Raw genomic sequence first — 19,992 nt, forward strand, 5'->3', positions numbered from 1 at the left:
TAGACCTGGTTCAGACCTGATTTAGTCCTGGTCCAGTCCTGGTGTAGTTCTGGAGTAGTCCTGGTTCAGTCTTGGTTTAGTCCTGGTCCAGTCCTGGTTTAGTCCTGGCGATCGGCTTGGTGGTTGCGGCGTGTATATATTTATGTTAATGATGCTGGTCCAGTCCTGGTCCAGTCCTGGTTCAGTCCTGGTCCAGTCCTGGTGTAGTCCTGGCGCCTGGCTCTGTGGTTGCCGCATGTATATATTTATAATCCGCTAATGACATGGCATAGGTTCAGTCCTGGTTTAGTCCTAGTTTAGTCCTGGTTTAGTCCTGGTTTAGTCCTGGTTTAGTCCTGGTTTAGTCCTGGACCGTTGGGCTGTCGGACTAATGGGCTGACCCCGATTTATCACGGGCACGGGCGGGTAACGGATGGAATGTTAACGGGTCCAGGACTCTGAAATGATCCAAATGATTCTAGTGAAGGTGTACGGAGTTTAAAAACACAGTGGAGCACTTCCTGTATCACCACATGACATCACAGAGTTTTTTTCTGTTTGAGAAAAGAACTCAAATTAAAAAAATATACGCAGAGTTTGTGTGTTAAACCTGTGCGAATGAAACAAAACACAACTCCGGGTCTGTTTGTGACGAGGAAACGACGTTATAACACAGATCAGGAAAAGAGCGTCGTACGGTCCCTTTAACGCCGACGGTCTCTGTGTCATCCCGGAGTCTGAGTTTGAGTCCTGGCTGGCGTGCGCTCGGGCCACATGGCTGTCTGAAGTGCTTTCAAAGATAACACACAGTTGGCATCAGATGAGTGGAGCCTGTTGGACGAAGCGTGGCAGCCCTGCCCCGCTCCTGCCCACACCAAGATGGCCGACGTGACCTCCTGCCCCCCTCCTCCCTCTGTGTGCGTTTGATCTCCGCGGCGTCGGGATTTAACCCTTAAAGGTGCATTGTGTAACTTTTCCGGTGGAGGGTCCGTCGAATGCTTTTCTTCGTGGAGCTGATATTGCTTCGTCTGGCACGTTTGGTATTAAAATTTCTATCTTCATGGAAACTAAACCAGACCAAGTTACAGGTCAGATCTGTGGAGAGTCAGAATGCTGATGTTTTTCCAGGTATTTTGAGCTATAAAACCACTTGTAATGAAATAAATGTAGTAGGGACAGTGTTGGGAAGGTGATTTTTAAAATGTATTCCCCTACAGATTACAGATTACATACAACAAAATGTAGTTTGTAACGTAATCCATTAAATTACTTAAAGTGAGTAATGTAATCTGAATACTTTGGATTACTTGATTTGCTGTAGAGAAGCAAAGACTAAGATATCTTCACATAAGATGTTTTATCTGCTAAAAGAAAATGAAAAGCCCAGACTTTACTGAACCACATTAAAAATATTATTGATAGAAGACGAGGAGACAAGGTCCACACGGCAGGATTTAGTCCTGTTAAATCCTGTTTGAGACATAGTTTAGACCTGGTTTTAGTCCTGGTTTAGTCTTGGTTTAGTCCTGGTTTTAGTCCTAGTTTAGACCTGTTTTAGACCTGGTTTAGAACTGGTTTTAGACCTGGTTAAGTCCTGGTTTAGTCCTAGTTTAGACCTAGTTTAGACCTGTTTTAGACCTGGTTTCAGACCTGGTTTTAGACCTGGTTTGGACCTGGGTTTAGACCTGGTTTAGTGTCCGGCAATGAATGGAATTACCGAGGAAAAAAAAAAAAAAAAAAAAAGGGATATAGCCCAAAATGTGAAAACAGGCAAATATCTCTGTGTAATCCATTTATTTCAACCAAGTAACTGTAATCTAATTACCACTCACTGAAACAGTAACTGTAACCGAATACAGTTACTCATAATTTGTACTCTGATTACATAACTCTGGTACATGTAATCTGTTACTCCCCAACACTGAGTAGGGATGTGCACACAACAAAGGACCATATATTGTGCTTTATCAATAATTACATATAATATTATCTGAATCCACTTTATTTCTATATCATATTTTACAAACAAAGCTGTTTCCAAAGTGCTGCACAGAGATCATAAAATGAAGACAACTAATTTGGTCATACCAGTCCTAAAACAATAAAACCAGTCAAATTAAATAAAAGCAAAACCATAAAAATGATAAAATAGCAATAAATAAGTAAAATAAATCAAAGACGGAGAGGACACAGTGTTAAAATCCACAGAATAAATGTGGGTTTTAAGACGAGACTTAAAACTCTCCACTGTGGGGCTGTTCGGACGTGGCTTTCCAGAGTTTGGGGACGGTCACAGAGAAAAGCCCCGTCCTCCTGGTTTTAAGTCTCGTTTTAGCTGCAGCGCTGGCCCTCGGACCTCAGAAAGTGTGAGGGAGTAAATTTGGACGAGGTTCGAGATGAACAAACAATAAAATATTCTGGTCAAGTACACCTTCATGAGAAAAAAATATGAAATACAGTTTATTTACTTTTTAAATCACAAGAACATTTAATGGACCTTGTGGATTTTTCATGAAAAGCATGACCTTAAAAAAAAAAAATCGATCCAGACGCATTTTGAATCGATACAAGATTACGCAACGAAGTATCACGATATTTCACTGAATCGATTTTTTTTTTTCTTACACCCCTAAAATGTAGTGTAAAGCTGTTTAATGTCACACTGTGGGACATTCCAGGCACAGCAATGACTAGGGATGTAAACAATAACCGAAATATCGTGATATCGTCAAAGTTCTCACAATAATATCGTGGACCATCACAATATATCGAATTACAAGTCTCTTTGCTTAAATTAAGAGTTATGGTGCAGCAATAGAGAGAGAACTACATAGACCATGATCCTTTGCGCCATTTCAGTGCAGACTACAAGAAAAAATAACAGTTCTAAGCACTTTTTAAGTCTTAGTTCTTTGGATTAAGTCTTGTCAAGGCATTTTAAGAGGAAAAAGTCGCATATTAACAGTTTCAACCTCCACAAAATATCGTAATAAACATCGTACTGTGAGGTGTATATCGTGAAAATATCGTACAGAGAGATTTGGATATTGTTACATCCCTAATACACGCATCAAGAATCTCGGACTTCCGGTCATTGTGCAATTCATACTGGGAAGGATTTTCCAAAAAAGTGAGCATCAAACCTCCATGTTTGTTTTCCCAGTGGGATGCGTCTATTGACAAAGTCGATCTTTTCAAGTCTTTTGAACCATATCACTTTTGTTTCTGGTTCTGATATTGTCATATTTTAGTTTTGGGATTCGGACATTGTTAATTGTGTGGTTGTTGGATCCTAACAGCGGAAAACGGCTCGAGAAATGTTGTTTGCGAACTCCATAAATGCAAAAGTGAATCAGATGTGTGTGACTGTAAACCTCTGTTCAAACTGTTTCTCTTCCCAGCGGAATTGAAAAATAGTGAAAGGTGAAGGCGATGGGCAGGATTGATCCACGGGAAGGACCAAAAAGGAAACTTTGACTGTCTAAATCATCCCGAGTTTACAGCGAACATTTTGTATGTGGAGCCTTCAAAGTAAAATCCCGATCCTTCGCTAAACATCGGTTACAAATTTAAAAAGTCAACGCCAAAGCGAAAGGCACCAACTGTTCACCAAGAAACACCTTCCACTGCAGAGAGACCAAGACGTGATGTTGATGTAAAACCACAAGAACAAGAAAGTGCAGCTCAGTCTGTTTGTCTTCTGTACCTCTCGATTAACAAACGGGATCCTGCTTTGATGACGCTCCACATACAAAATGTTCTCTGTAAACTCGGGATGATTTAAGCAGTCAAAGGTTTCAAAGGTGTATTGTGAACCTCTCCACCATATCATGAGCTTTCCCACGATATCATAATAAATATCGTCCCGTGAGGTTCATACCGTGACAATATCGTATCGTGATATTTTTAAATCCCTCGCAATGGCAAATCCATTGAGACAAGCAGGTGACGGACCCCCCCAACCAAAAAGTTCCACAGTGCAGCTTTAACGCGGTGACAGCAGAGTGAGCGTGTAATGACTTTGTTTTGCCTGGTTGAGTGTTTTTGTTTTTCCTCCCCTGTGTGTGTCAGAGGTAATAGACTGTGATGGTATGTAAACCGATCTGGACAAAAGCGACTCCGGCTGCATTATCAAAGAATCAGCGCTGGAATTCCAGTGATGTAACTTTACATTTCCACTAAAAACGTTTTTCCCTCCGTGTACTTGAGCAAAACGTGTCTTGCCCCAATACAGAAATATAGTTTTTTTGTCATATATATTTTATTTAATTTTAGTTTTTTTCTTATATTGTGGTCTTACGGCCACACAATGCCGCCACAAAATATACAAGTACCCCCTCCTCCCCATTCCCAAACCCCGATCCCCACACCCAGCCTTAAGACGCTGAAAGAAAAGAAGAAAAAAAAAACAAAAAAAACACAACAACAGCAACAAAATTAAAATCAAAAAATAATAATAAACATTTTAAGAATAAATAAAAAAAATAGTAATAAACATTTTAAGAATAAATAAAAAACATAATAAACATTTTAAGAATAAATAAAAATAAACATTTTAAGAATAAAAAAAAATAGTAATAAACATTTTAAGAATAAATAGAAACAAATAATAAACATTTTAAGAATAAATAAAATATATATATATATTAAGAATAAATTTAAAAAATAAACGTTTTAAGAATAAATAAAAAAAAAATAAACATTTTAAGAATAAATAAAAAAATAATAAACATTTTAAGAATAAATAAAAATAATAATATAAACATTTTTAAGAATAAATAAATAAAAAAATAAACATTGTAAGAATAAATAAAAATAATAATAATAAACATTTTAAGAATAAATAAAAAAATAAAAAAATAAACATTTTAAGAATAAAAAAAAAAAAAACATTTTAAGAATAAAAAAATAAAAAAAAATGTAATAGTGACCAGAAAATAATGATAAAAATAAAGTAACAGTAATTACATATTGTACAGAGATATTGTTTAAGCCGCTCTTGAGGTCAAAATAAGTCCACTCTATACCTCCTGCATCTGATTATAAAGCGTTTTATGGTTCGATAATGGATACAGGAAGTGTGTGTGAGCATGCTAGTTGTTTTTAAGCTTTACCGAAACCCTGCTCTGGTGTCTGAAAGTTGCGAGAAGCGCTTATAAACCCATCGCGGTGAATAATGGCATGAATGACGCTCTGAATGCGTAAAGTGAGCGAGGAATAACAAAACAGTTTTAAATCAATAAAAATCTGGTACGTGTATTTGTCGATTTTGCGTTAAGTCTTAAGTGTTCGTGTTTGGTTTTGGTCGTATGAGGACGGTTAATCCTGCGTGTGTGTTGGGAGTTTAATCGGCTCTGACTGTTCTCCCGCAGCTCTGTTAAAAATCCATTAATTGCAGTGAGGTTTCAGAGGTCTCCGTTTGTGCTTTTCCCGACAATAAAGCCGTAAGTGAGCGCTGGTGCTGATTTTGAACATTATTATAACAACTTTGATCGTAAAAACATGATTTTTTTAGACAGTCGACTCATTTTCAGCAGTAATAATAGTGCTAATAGTGTTTGTTTTAGTTTTGATTTTAAAAAATATCAATACTGACAACTCTACTCCCACTCTCTGCCTCGGATTGGACCGTTTAGGCTTGTTTTCTCTTTCTTTCTTTCTCTCTCTGTCTTTCTCTGCCCCTCTGTCTGTCTCTTTCTCTCTGTTTCTCTCTTTGTCTCTCTTCTCTCCTCTCACCCCTTCTCCCTCTCTCTCTCTTTCTCTCATTATGTCATTCTGTGTCTCTGTCTTTCCCTCTGTCTCTCTCTTTATCTCTCTCCCTCCCTTGTCTCCTCCTCTCTCTCTCACCCCTTCTCCCTCTCTCTCCTTTTCTCTCTCTCCTCCTCTCCCTCCATCTTTCTCTCATTGTCTCATTCTCTCTCTGTCTCTCCTTCTCTCTTTCTCTTTCTCCCTCTCTTTCCCTTTCTGTCTCTTTCCCTCCCCTCTTTCTCTGTCTTTCTCTCATTGTCTCTCCCTCTCTCCTTTTCTTTCTCTCTCTCTTTCTTTCTCACTCTTTCTCTCAGCCTCAGCTTCGAGCTCCGGCCCTGTCGTGGGCTCTGAGCCTGGCCTGATCTCGGTCTCAGTCCCGCTCTGGTCCCGCTCTGGTCTCAGTCTCGGTCTGATCCGGTCTGGTCTCGGTCTCAGTCCCGCTCTGGTCCCGGTCTGGTCCCGGTCTGGTCTCAGTCTCGGTCTGGTCCCGGTCTGGTCCCGGTCTGGTCTCAGTCTCGGTCTGGTCTCGGTCTCAGTCCCACTCTGGTCCCGCTCTGGTCTCAGTCTCGGTCTGGTCCCGATCTGGTCCCGCTTTGGTCTCGGTCTCAGTCCCGCTCTGGTCCCGCTCTGGTGCCGCTCTGGTCCCGGTCTGGTCTCAGTCTCGGTCTGGTCCCGGTCTGGTCTTGGTCTCACTCCCGCTCTGGTCCCGCTCTGGTCTCAGTCTCGGTCTGGTCCCGGTCTGGTCTCGGTCTCAGTCCCGCTCTGGTCCCGGTCTGGTCTCAGTCCCGCTCTGGTCCCGCTCTGGTCTCAGTCTCGGTCTGGTCCCGGTCTGGTCTCGGTCTCAGTCCCGCTCTGGTCTCAGTCTCGGGCTGGTCCCGGTCTGGTCTCGGTCTCAGTCCCTCTCTGGTCCCGCTCTGGTCTCAGTCCCGCTCTGGTCCCGCTCTGGTCTCGGTCTCGGTCTCAGTCCCGCTCTGGTCCCGCTCTGGTCCCGCTCTGGTCTCAGTCTCGGGCTGGTCCCGATCTCAGTTCTGATCTCAGTCTCCGTCTGGTCCTGCTCTAGTCCCGCTCTGCTCCTGGTCTGGTCCCGGACCTGGATCAGTCCTGGTTCAGTCCGTGTGCAGTGCAAAAGTCACAGACGTCACGTAAACGGGAAACGGACGTTATCCGTTTCTTCCATTTTTCATTTAAACACAAAATCGAAAACTTTTTGGTTTTGGAGACAAATAATGAAGAAAACAGTTTTTTTCATTTTCTTATTTTTTGTTTTATATTGAAAAACGAATGAACGAATGATACACGGATTCAGTTTCATTAGTTTGTTTTTTTTAAATGAAACTGCTGAACAATAATTCTAAAACTGTCTGATTTTCATTGGTTATTTGTCAGGACCTGGTTTGGACCTGGTTTTAGTCCTGGTTTTAGCCTTGGTTTAGTCCTGGTGTAAACCTGATTTTAGTCCTGTTTTAGACCTGGTTTAGTCCTGGTTTAGATCTAATTTAGATCTGGTTTTAGTCCTGGTTTCGATCTAGTTTAGATCTAGTTTAGTCCTGGTTTTAATCCTGGTGTAAACCTGATTTTAGTCCTGTTTTAGACCTGGTTTAGTCATGGTTTAGACTTGGTTTAGACATGGTTTCGACCTGGTTTAATCCTGATTTTAGTCCTGGTTTTGATCCTGGTTTAGTCCTGGTTTTAGTCCTGGTTTAGTCATAGTGTAGTCCTGGTTCAGACCTGGTTTTAGTCCTGGTTTTAGCCTTGGTTTAGTCCTGTTTTAGACCTGTTTTAGACCTGGTTTTAGTCCAGGTTTCGACCTGGTTGTAGTCCTGGTTTTAATCCTGGTTTAGTCATAGTGTAGTCCTGGTTCAGACCTGGTTTTAGTCCTGGTTTTAGCCTTGGTTTAGTCCTGGTGTAAACCTGATTTTAGTCCTGTTTTAGACCTGGTTTAGTCCTGGTTTAGACATGGTTTCGACCTGGTTTAATCCTGATTTTAGTCCTAGTTTAGTCCTGGTTTTAGTCCTGGTTTTAGTCCTGGTTTAGTCCTGACTTAGACCTGGTTTGGACCTCGTTTTAGTCTCGTTTTAGCCTGTTTATATTCTGCCTCTTTTCCAAGTCTTTGTGGGAGCGTCTTGTTTCCCAGGCCGTGTGCACATGTGTCTCTGCGGCGGTGGATGTCTCTCCGTGTCACGGTTTGTCCCTCCTCGCTCTCACGGGCTAAATTAAAAGGTGGAGACGAGCGGAGCGTGAGGGAGCGTGAGGGAGCGGAGGGGCACGCGGCGCTCGGAGAAGCCCCAAACCAGAGCTCCGCCGCGGGGGGGAAACCAGCGACCGTACACCCCCCTCCTGGACCTGTCAGAAGAACACATGAAAGCAAAACCCGAGCCAGTGCGCAAAGATTAAAGACATTTCAGCAGATAAATACTCGAGTACGACGGGGGGAGTTTGATTCTGGACGGGTTTACACAATATCTTGAAGTGATTTGGAGTTGTAGTTCATGTTTTAATAGCGGGATTCTGTTCAGAGTTCACGTTTTAGTCCTAGTTAATCCTGGTTTAGTCCTGGTTTAGATCTAGTTTAGACCTGGTTTAGTCCTGGTTTAGACCTGGTTTAGATCTAGTTTAGACCTGGTTTTAGTCCTGGTTTACCTGAGACCTGTTTAGATCTAGTTTAGACCTGGTTTAGATCTAGTTTAGACCTGGTTTTAGTCCTGGTTTAGATCTAGTTTTAGACCTGGTTTAGATCTAGTTTAGACTGGTTTTTAGACCTGGTTTTAGACCTGGTTTAGTCCTGGTTTAGATCTAGTTAGACCTGGTTTTAGTCCTGGTTTAGACCTGGTTTAGATCTAGTTTAGACCTGGTTTTAGTCCTGATTTTAATCCTGGTTTAGTCCTGGTTTAGATCTAGTTTCTAGTTTCGACCTGGTTTTAGTCCTGGTTTAGATCTAATTTAGATCTGGTTTTAGTCCTGGTTTAGATCTAGTTTCGATCTAGTTTAGACCTGGTTTAGTCCTGGTTTAGATCTAGTTTAGACCTGGTTTAGACCTGGTTTTAGACCTGGTTTTAGTCCTGGTTTAGTCATGATTTAGACCTGGTTTAGTCCTGGTTTAGTCCTGGTTTTAGACCTGGTTTTAGTCCTGGTTTAGTCTGTTTAGACCTGTTTAGACCTGGTTTTTAGTCCTGGTTTAGACCTGGTTTAGTCCTGGTTTAGTCCTGGTTTAGACCTGGTTTTAGTCCTGGTTTAGACCTGGTTTTAGTCCTGGTTTAGTCCTGGTTTAGTCCTGTCCTGGTTTTAGACCTGGTTTTAGTCTGGTTTAGACCTGGTTTAGTCCTGGTTTTAGACCTGGTTTTTAGTCCTGGTTTAGTCTTGGTTTAGTCCTGGTTTTAGTCCTGGTTTAGTCCTGGTTTAGACCTGGTTTTAGTCCTGGTTTAGTCCTGGTTTTAGTCCTGGTTTAGACCTGGTTTTTAGTCCTGGTTTAGTCCTGTTTAGACCTGGTTTTAGTCCTGGTTTAGTCCTGGTTTTAGACCTGGTTTTAGTCCTGGTTTAGTCCTGGTTTAGTCCTGTTTTAGTCCTGGTTTAGTCCTGGTTTAGTCCTGGTTTAGATCTAGTTTAGACTTGTTTTTTCAGTCTGCCTCTGGTCCGGACACACGCCGCCACATTGAGCCGCGTCCGTCCCCACAAACCTCTGCTGTTTTCTGGACAAAAGCTCCGACCTGCCTCCCTCACATCCAGACCCTCCAGGGAGTCTCCGGGGAGGTCCGGGCCTAATTATCCCCAGGCCGGGCGCTCCTCTCTGGGTTCCCTTTGTGCGCGCGGGCCCTTTGACTCCGGAGCTGTCAGAGGGAGGACGCTTGAATGCACCTGGGCGGAGGTCGGTTGGATTTCGGACGCCTCGATCGCCGTGGGGTTTTTGGGGTTTTTTTTGGGGGGTTTTTGGGGTCAGCGGTGCGGCGGCGCTCTGGGGGGTACGGGGCCCACCTGTTGAGAATCGTGCCGCTTTGAGTCACGGTGGTCTGACAGCAAAATTACACACTGTCTTTGGAGGAGAAGTTCTGTTTTTAAACTTGTGTGAGTGGACATTTGCTTTTTTTTTTTTTTTTTATAATAGCTACGTTTTTATATCAACAAAATTCGATACTCGATTCCAATTCCGATACCACAATGACCACGTTTACATGATGTTTTTTAATTCCAAATTAAATAATGCTGAATTAAAATAGTATATAAATTGAGGTTTACATGGAAAACACGTCTTTATTTAATTCAGATCAGTGTCTGGGAGTGAGGAAAGTTCTGATTGGACAGAGACACGAATGTATTTACGTCGACCGGAAGAAGAAAAAAAAAAGATTTTAGTCCTGGTTTAGATCTAGTTTAGTCCTGGTTTTAGTCCAGGTTTTTAGTCCTGGTTTTTATCCTGGTTTTTTAGTCCTAGTTTAGTCCTGCTTTTGAGTCCTGGTTTTAGTCCTGTTTTAGACCTGGTTTTAGTCCAGGTTTCGACCTGGTTTTAGTCCTAGTTTCGACCTGGTTTTAGACCTGGTTTAGTCCTGTTTTAGACCTGGTTTTAGTCCAGGTTTCGACCTGGTTTTAGTCCTGGTTTTAGTCCTAGTTTCGACCTGGTTTTAGTCCTGGTTTAGTACTGGTTTTAGTTCTGGTTCAGACCTGATTTTAGTCCTGGTTTTAGCCTTGTTTAGTCCTGGTGTAAACCTGATTTTAGTCCTGTTTTAGACCTGGTTTAGTCCTGGTTTAGGCCTGGTTTAGACCTGGTTTAGACCTGGTCTAATCCTGATTTTAGTCCTAGTTTAGTCCTAGTTTGGTCCTGGTTTCAGGCCTGGTTTAGTCCTGACTTAGACCTGGTTTGGACCTCGTTTTAGTCCTGATTTTAGTCCAGGTTTTGTCCTGATTTAGTCCTGGTTTAGTCCTGGTTTAGTCCTGGTTTATACCTGGTTTAGACCTGGTTTAGACCTGTTTAGACCTGGTTTAGTCCTGGTTTAGTCCTGTTTTAGACCTGGTTTAGACCTGGTTTAGACCTGGTTTAGTCCTGGTTTAGACCTGGTTTAGTCCTGTTTAGACCTGGTTTAGACCTGTTTTAGACCTGGTTTAGACCTGGTTTAGTCCTGGTTTAGACCTGTTTTAGACCTGGTTTAGTCCTGGTTTAGACCTGTTTTAGACCTGGTTTAGACCTGGTTTAGACCTGGTTTAGTCCTGGTTTAGACCTGGTTTAGACCTGGTTTAGTCCTGGTTTTAGTCCTGGTTTAGTCCTGGTTTAGACCTGGTTTAGTCCTGTTTAGACCTGGTTTAGACCTGGTTTAGACCTGGTTTAGACCTGGTTTTGTCCTGGTTTAGACCTGGTTTAGTCCTGTTTTAGACCTGGTTTAGACCTGTTTAGACCTGGTTTAGACCTGGTTTAGTCCTGGTTTAGACCTGGTTTAGTCCTGGTTTAGTCCTGGTTTAGACCTGTTTTAGACCTGTTTTAGACCTGGTTTAGTCCTGGTTTAGACCTGGTTTAGTCCTGGTTTAGTCCTGGTTTAGTCCTGGTTTAGTCCTGGTTTAGACCTGGTTTAGACCTGGTTTAGTCCTGGTTTAGTCCTGGTTTAGACCTGGTTTAGTCCTGGTTTAGTCCTGGTTGATTTTTGACATTACTGAGCTCATTTCAGAGCAGAACCGGGGCCTTTGTAACTTTATGGGAGATTAACTGTTTTTGGAAGAAATCTCCAAACTTCTGATCCACAAATGTCGAACCTGAACATTAGTGGTTTTGGGACCAGCTCCACAAACGTCCCACATTCATCTTACGGCTTAAAGTCTTTGGGGTTGAATAATGGCACCACTTTCTGAAACTACTGAGAAAAAAAATAAAATCACTTCTGTTTATTTATACCGACACAGAAGACGCTGAACTTTGTGCACGTTTTTGTTTCATGTGGATCGGCCCAGTAAGTACAGAGATATCAGCATAAACCATCAACAAATCTGAAAATTCTACTTAAATACTGTACTTAAATATATTTTTTATGTATTTGTACTTTATTTGAGTACATTTAAGTGAATATTTTTTACTTTTTAGAGCAGGTATCTGTACTTTCTAGTCCAGTACATTAGTCCTGGTTGTGACCTGGTTAAGTCCTGGTTTTTGTTCTGGTTTAGTCCTGGTTTAAACATGGTTTAGTCCTGGTTTAGACCTGGTTTAAGTCCTGGTTTAAACATGGTTTAGTCCTGGTTTAGACCTGGTTAAGTCCTGATTTTAGACCTGGTTTAGACCTGGTTAAGTCCTGATTTTAGACCTGGTTTAGTCCTGGTTTAGACCTGGATTTAATCCTGATTTTAGTCCAGGTTTAGACCTGGTTTAGACCTGGATTTAATCCTGATTTTAGACCTGGTTTAGTCCTGGTTTAGACCTGGTTTAGACCTGATTTTAGTACAGGTTTAGATCTGATTTTAGACCTGGTTTAGATCTGGTTTAGACCTGGTTTAGTCCTGGTTTAGTCCCAGTTTAGTCCCAGTTTAGTCCTGCTTTAGTCCTGGTTTAGACCTGGTTTAGACCTGACTTTAGTCTTGGTTTAGACCTGGATTTAATCCTGATTTTAGTCCAGGTTTAGACCAGGTTTAGACCTGGATTTAATCCTGATTTTAGACCTGGTTTAGTCCCAGTTTAGTCCCAGTTTAGTCCTGCTTTAGTCCTGGTTTAGTCCTGGTTTAGTCCTGGTTTAGACCTGGTTAAATCCTGGTTTTTGTTCTGGTTTAGTTCTAGTTTAGACCTGGTTTTAGACCTGGTTTGGTCCTAGTTTTCATTCTGGTTTAGTCCTGGTTTAGACCTGGTTTTAGACCTGGTTTAGACTTGATTTTAGTCCTGGGTTTAGACCTGGTTTAGTCCTTGTTTAGACCTGGTTTAGACCTTTTTTAGTCCGGGTTTAGACTTGGTTTATTCGTGGTTTTCGTTCTGGTTTAGTCCTGGTTTAGACCTGGTTTAGACCTTTTTTAGTCCGGGTTTAGACTTGGTTTATTCGTGGTTTTTCGTTCTGGTTTAGACCTTGTTAGACCTGGCTTAGACTTGGTCATGTTTTTCGTTCTAGTTTAGTCCTGGTTTAGTCCTGGTTCAGTCCTGGTTTAGTCCTGGTTCAGTCCTGGTTCAGTCCTGTTATTTTTGCTCTGATATTTGTACTTTTACTTGAGTACCGATACCGAGTACTTCTTTCATCGCTGAATTCGTCGTCCAGTTCTGTTTTAAACTTTGGGGAGTCGTGTTTTATCTCCAAACTCCAGTCCTCAGCAGACAGACCAGAGACGCCTCTTTCAGACCAGACCATGTTTCTTAAAAGCTCAAAACAGATCGGTCCATTCAGATTTCACAATTACATAAGTGCTTTTTTTTTTTTTTTTTTTATTTTTTCGCGGCAGCATCATTGAGTCTCTGTGGACTTCAAAACCGTGACCGAGCCGTGATGGGCCAGATAAGAGTCACAAGAGTCCCAAGTTTACGGCGCACATGACCGGTTAAGACTAAAACGTGGTTAAAATGGTTTCATTTGAAGGTGCGTGATGTAATTTGTGCCTGGAATGTTCCGCAGTGTGACATTAAACGGCTCCACTTCGTAATTATGAGGCCACGCGGTCGCATAAAACTGTCCAAATAAAGGAAATATTGAGTTTTGATTCTACTGACGGCGTTAATTCGAAGTAACGATCCAAAACTTTATTTGTCGAGCGCATTTTACCAACGCAAAGTCTCCGGAGTGCTGCACAGAGATTAAATAAAATAAAAAATAAAATAAATAAGACAGTTACCTGCTTTAAGACCTGGTTTAGACCTGATTTTAGTCCTGGTTTAGACCTGGTTTAGTCCTGGTTTAGTCCTGGTTTAGTCTGGGTTTAGATCTTCTTTTAGTCCTGGTTTTAGTCTTGATTTTAGTCCTGGTTTAGACCTGAACTAGATCTAAACCAGGACTAAAACCAGGTCTAAACCAGGACTAAAACCAGGTCTAAACCAGGACTAAAACCAGGTCTAAACCAGGACTAAAACCAGGTCTAAACCTAGGACTAAACCAGGACTAAACCCAGGACTAAAAGCAGGACTAAAACCAGGTCTAAAACCAGGTCTAAACCAGGTCTAAACCAGGACTAAACCAGGACTAAACCAGGTCTAAACTAGGTCTAAACTAGGTCTAAACCAGGACTAAACCAGAACTAAACCAGGACAAAACCAGTGCTAAACCAGGTCTAAACCAGGACTAAAACCAGGATTAAAACCAGGACTAAAACTAGATCTAAACTAGGTCTAAACCAGGACTAAACCAGGTCTAAACCAGGTCTAAACCAGGACTAAACCAGGACTAAAACCAGGTCTAAACCAGGACTAAAACCAGGACTAAACCAGGTCTAAACCAGGACTAAGTCAGGATTAAACCAGGTCTAAACCAGGACTAAAACCAGGACTAAACCAGGACTAAACCAGGACTAAAACCAGGACTAAAACCAGGACTAAAACCAGGTCTAAACCAGGTCTAAACCAGGTCTAAACCAGGTCTAAAACCAGGACTAAACTAGATCTAAACCAGGTCTAAACCAGGACTAAACCAGGTCTAAACCAGGAATAAATCCAGATCTAAACCAGGGTCACCTTCCAAACACTGCACTGCAACGCTACCCGGACGACGGTGAAAAATGCGCCGTAGTGAAGCTTTTTTTTTTTTTTTTTTTTTTTTTTTTTACGGACTCGATGCTTAAAACAGGAGCAGGAAACCACCCACTTAAAACTCCATCCATCCATCCTCGCCGACGGACAAACGGAGCCCCGCCACGGCCTCCCCTCGCCGCGATGTTTTCAGAGCAAACACGGGGCGCGGGAGCCGAGCCCGGAGGACGGTCGTAAATCTGCGGAACGAAATCGCGCTGTTCAACGAGACCGGGGAGAGTGAATTTAAAGTGTTTGTTTAGGTCCGAGGAGTAAAGACGGGAGGGGAGAGGGAGGAAACGATGGAGTTCATTTGACGACGAAAACGATGGAGTTAAGTGTCCGGAGACGGAGGAGCTAAAAGTGAAGAAGTAGGAGGTGATTCTGATTTCAGTGTTGAGATTTTCAGAGTAGATTTAAAGCCTTTGAATTCGCTGATTGTTGTTTTATGTGAGTTGACTGATTCAGGGACAAAGGCGAAAGTTGGAAGTTGGTGAATGAAGTGAAGATTTGGTACATTAAACTTAAAATATATGAGTTTAAATACATTTCTTTCGTTTCTGAGTATGTTTTTCTACATTAGTTGTTGTTTTTGCGTGAACTCCCCCTGCAGGTTTAGTCGTGTGAGCGCAGTTTGGTTCAGATACACAGAGATACATAACGGTTAGGGATGTAACGACATCGTCACGGTATGAACCTCACGATACGATATTTATTGCGATATCGTGGGAAAGCTCACGATATGGTAGGGATGGAACTATTTCCAAATGTCTTGGTACGATATTTTCACAATAAACATCTCATGGTACGATATTTATTGTCATTTATTGATATTTTATGGAGGCTAATATGCTGCTTTTTCCTCTTAAAATGCCTTGACGAGGCTTAATCCAAAGATCTAAGTGCTTAGAACGGTTATTCTCTAGTCTACGCTGAAATGGAGCAAAGGATCATGGTCTATGTCAGGGGTGGGCAAACGTCTTGGCCCGCGGGCCACATAGGGTCCTAAAATTTGACTGAGGGGCCGGACAGAAGACAGGACATAACGTGTTAAGAGCTCGGCTTCATTACGTTCATATTCACGTTTATGTAGGACTTCGGACGCACTTCAACACTGCTGTGAAAGGTTCAGAACACATGAAAGTGTATAGATCTGTTCCACTGCACACCACAGGTGAATGAACGTCATGAGCTCACCGTTTCTGAGTCTGACTGTAAAATAGCTCAAAAACAAAACTCATGCCACACACACACACACACACACACACACATACGCCGCACCTCAATGTATATATAGTGCGCCATCTACTGGGAAACGCTGGAAATGCATGACAAATAAAACATGAACAAGGTTTAATTATTGTAATTTATTCCAGTTCGACGGGCCGGATTAAAAGGTTTAAAGGGCCGCATACGGCCCCCGGGCCGTAGTTTGCCCACCCCTGGTCTATGTTGTTCCCTCTGTCTTTTTTAAGCTATTAATGTACTGTTGTAAACTGTGCATAAAGGTCTAACCCCGGGATAACTGAACTTGAACACAGGTCTGCATGAGGTCTAAACCCGGTCTGACCCAGTTTGTCTGTGTGTCTGTTCCAGGAGCAGAGGCCAGCGCCGAGTGCTCGTGTGGGAAGAATCACTTCACGTGCGCGGTCAGTGCGTTTGGAGAGTGCACGTGTATCCCGGCGCAGTGGCAGTGTGACGGAGACAACGACTGCGGCGACCACAGCGACGAGGACGGATGCAGTGAGTTTAAAAGTCTCTTTTACACGAGTCATGAAGCTTATGTCCAAAAAAACAGAACAATGTGTGTGTGTATATATATATATATATATATATATATATATATATATATATATATATATTTTTAAACTAATTACTAGCAATTATTAAACTATTAACTGTTAATAAAATGTTTTTCGTGCAAACATTTTTTTTTTCTGCTTGGCATCAAAAGTTGTCTGGGCTCAAACGAATGATCCAAGATCCAGGACAAACTTCTGAGTTTGAAAACTCAACTTGGACAAGAGATTGAAACATGAGCAAAGTTATGATAAAAATCTAATAAAAAATTAATTTTTTGACCCCTGTGTTGGTGATATGATGTAGGTGATTGTGTTTAATACAACCGTCTCCTCAAACTCAGACAGTTTCTCCGTCCTCTCCTCCTGTTGATCTTTGCTCTGGGTGAATTTAACCAAACACTCTAAGAAAATATAAAGATTCTTTTATGGATTGTGATGAAAATGAAATCATGATCTGGCTTTGAGATGATGATGATTTTAACTTTTTGTTGCTAAATATCTTCTGAAATGGATATTATATTTGCTCTTTCTCTGAGTTCAGTTCAGTTTGTACAGGTCCAAGTTATTTTCAGAAAACAGAGGCTCCGTACTTTCCTCTGTTAATAGAAAATACTGTAGTGTTTCTGTTTAGAGAAAAAGTCTGAATTGCCTCACACACTTACGTCTATTTGCTTTGACGTAAATCCCTGCGCTCTGTATTTCGTAGCTGCTTCTTTTTCTCGAACACTTCCTCTCGCTCCAGTCTGGGTCCCTTCGCTCTCCCCTGTCACATTAATCTAGTTAGGCCTCGGCCGGGCTCCTAAGTGCTATTGATCAGAGGCCACTTGAACGCAGGCCCCGCAGCATTGATTTCCTCGACGTTTGGACTCCTGATGCATTAGGAGCGCGTGATCGATCCCGGGCGCTTGGACCCGCCGCGCCGCAATCTCTTAATCACATCATATCAGATCATGACGACGGCGGCTAATTCAGTCACACGTGTTTTTAGAGTCGCGCCCGATGTCTTTTTCTATGGACTGAGGAAGGAAATGGAAATGTCGTTTGTTTTGTGGGATTTTGGTTTAGATTTGATTTTAGTCCTGATTTGAGTCCTGGTTTAGATTTGGTTTTAGTTCTGATTTTAGACCTGGTTTATTTCTTTTTTAGACTTGGTTTTAATCCTGGATTAGACTTGGTTTAGACCCGGTTTTAGTCCTGATTTTAGACCTGGTTTATTTCTGGTTTAGACCTGGTTTAGTCCTGGTTTAGACCCAGTTTAGACTTGGTTTTAGTCCTGATTTTAGTCCCGATTTTAGTCCTGATTTAGACCTGGTTTAGACTGGGGTTTAGACCGGGGTTTAGACCGGGGTTTAGACCAGGGTTTAGACCTGATTTTAGTCCTAATTTAGACCTGGTTTCGACCTGATTTCATCCTAGTTTTAATCCTGGTTTAGCCCTGGTTTAGTGCTGGTTTAGTCCTAGTTTTAGTCCTGGTTTAGACTTGGTTTAGACCTGGTTTTAGCCCTGATTTACACCTGGTTTTGACCTGGTTTCATCCTGGTTTAGTCCTGGTTTAGTCTGGTTTAGACTGGTTTTAGTCCTGGTTTAGACCTGGTTTAGTCCTGGTTTAGACCTGGTTTAGTCCTGGTTTAGACCTGGTTTTAGTCCTGGTTTAGACCTGGTTTTAGTCCTGTTTAGTCCTGGTTTAGACCTGGTTTAGTCCTGGTTTAGACCTGGTTTTAGTCCTGGTTTAGTCCTGGTTTAGACCTGGTTTTAGTCCTGGTTTTTAGTCCTGGTTTAGACCTGGTTTTAGTCCTGTTTTAGTCCTGGTTTAGACCTGGTTTTAGTCCTGGTTTAGACCTGGTTTTAGTCCTGGTTTAGACCTGGTTTAGTCCTGGTTTAGTCCTGGTTTAGTCCTGGTTTAGTCCTGGTTTTAGACCTGGTTTAGTCCTGGTTTAGACCTGGTTTTAGTCCTGGTTTAGTCCTGGTTTTAGTCCTGGTTTAGTCCTGGTTTAGACCTGGTTTTAGTCCTGGTTTAGTCCTGGTTTTAGACCTGGTTTAGTCCTGGTTTAGACCTGGTTTTAGTCCTGGTTTAGACCTGATTTTAGTCCTGGTTTAGTCCTGGTTTAGACCTGGTTTTAGTCCTGGTTTTAGACCTGTTTTAGTCCTGGTTTAGTCTGGTTTACCTGGTTTTAGTCCTGGTTTAGACCTGGTTTAGTCCTGTTTAGTTTTTAGTCCTGGTTTAGTCTGGTTTAGACCTGGTTTTAGTCCTGGTTTTAGTCCTGGTTTAGACCTGGTTTTAGTCCTGGTTTAGTCCTGGTTTTAGTCCTGGTTTAGACCTGGTTTAGACCTGGTTTTAGTCCTGGTTTAGACCTGGTTTAGTCCTGGTTTTAGTCCTGGTTTAGACCTGGTTTAGTGGTTTAGTCCTGGTTTAGACCTGGTTTTAGTCCTGGTTTAGTCCTGGTTTAGACCTGGTTTTAGTCCTGGTTTAGTCCTGGTTTAGTCCTGGTTTAGTCCTGGTTTAGATCTGGTTTTAGTCCTGGTTTAGTCCTGGTTTTAGTTCTGGACTGTGGAAGGAAATGTAATGTCGTTGTTTTGTGAGATTTTGAAGAGTTTTGTTGTTTTTTTTAACGCAGAATCGACTCTTCGGAGCTTTTAGTTTGGTCAGAGCTGCTGTGTCATTGTGTCTTTAGGGAAAAACACTTCACTCGTCTTGTTTGTTATGGATTTGGTGATGGTCAGAGGGGCAGATGGCACAGATTGGCAGCCTCTCCTCTGTCAGTGTGTCCCAGGGCAGCTGTGGCTACAACAGTGTGGAGTGAAGTGAATAATTTACCTTGTACCTTTGGTTAGTGGAGGGTCTGGTACCTGCTTCTCTCTATTGTCACATTTATTTGAGAGCTTTAATTCTGCATAAAAATTTATTCCGCTTTAAAAAAAAAAGACCATGTAAACATTTGGTGGTTTATTCTGATTTTAAAACTGAATTAATTTATTCTGCAATCATGGAAATGTTTTTTTTTATCAAACGTCCCTGCACCCCCCTGGTTGGAGTGGTGGCACTTTAGCTTTTTTTCAACCTGCCAACCAGCCATTTTTTTGGTTTAGTCCTGCGTAAATTCTGGTTTAGACCTGGTTTAGTCCTTGTTTTAGTCCTGGTTTAGACCTGGTTTTAGTTCTGATTTAGTCCTGGTTTTAGTCCTGGTTTAGACCTGGTTTAGACCTGGTTTTAGTCCCAATTTTAGTCCTGGTTTAGTCCTTGTTTAGACCTGGTTTTAGTTCTGATTTAGTCCTGGTTTTAGTCCTGGTTTAGACCCGGTTTAGACCTGGTTTTAGTCCCAATTTTAGTCCTGGTTTAGTCCTTGTTTAGACCTGTTTTAGACCTGGTTTTAGTCCTGATTTAGACCTGGTTTAGTCCTTGTTTAGACCTGTTTTAGTCCTGGTTTAGACCTGGTTTAGAGCTGGTTTAGTCCTGGTTTAGACCTGGTTTTAGTCCTGGTTTTAGTCCTGGTTTAGACCTGGTTTTAGACCTGGTTTTAGTCCTGGTTTTAGACCTGGTTTAGTCCTGGTTTAGACCTGGTTTAGTCCTGGTTTAGACCTGTTTAGTCCTGGTTTAGACCTGGTTTAGTCCTGGTTTAGACCTGGTTTTAGACCTGGTTTAGTCCTGGTTTAGACCTGGTTTTAGTCCTGGTTTTAGTCCTGGTTTAGACCTGGTTTTAGACCTGGTTTAGTCCTGGTTTTAGACCTGGTTTTAGTCCTGGTTTAGACCTGGTTTTAGTCCTGGTTTTAGACCTGGTTTAGTCCTGGTTTTAGTCCTGGTTT

The 19,992-nt window shown here is 41.9% G+C and overlaps 1 protein-coding gene across 1 annotated transcript in view; it reads left to right on the forward strand.

Annotated features, from left to right (window-relative positions):
- lrp4 (low density lipoprotein receptor-related protein 4) overlaps positions 1-19,992 on the forward strand; it is a 369,462-nt gene that overhangs the window by 206,699 nt on the left and 142,771 nt on the right. Inside the window, 1 exon segment of the mRNA XM_055154780.1 lies at positions 15,986-16,132. Coding sequence (XP_055010755.1) covers positions 15,986-16,132 — 147 coding nt within the window.

Source organism: Boleophthalmus pectinirostris, unplaced genomic scaffold (assembly GCF_026225935.1).
Source record: "Boleophthalmus pectinirostris isolate CB_2022bp ecotype Guang Dong unplaced genomic scaffold, ASM2622593v1 HiC_scaffold_19, whole genome shotgun sequence".
NCBI lineage: Eukaryota > Metazoa > Chordata > Actinopteri > Gobiiformes > Gobiidae > Boleophthalmus > Boleophthalmus pectinirostris.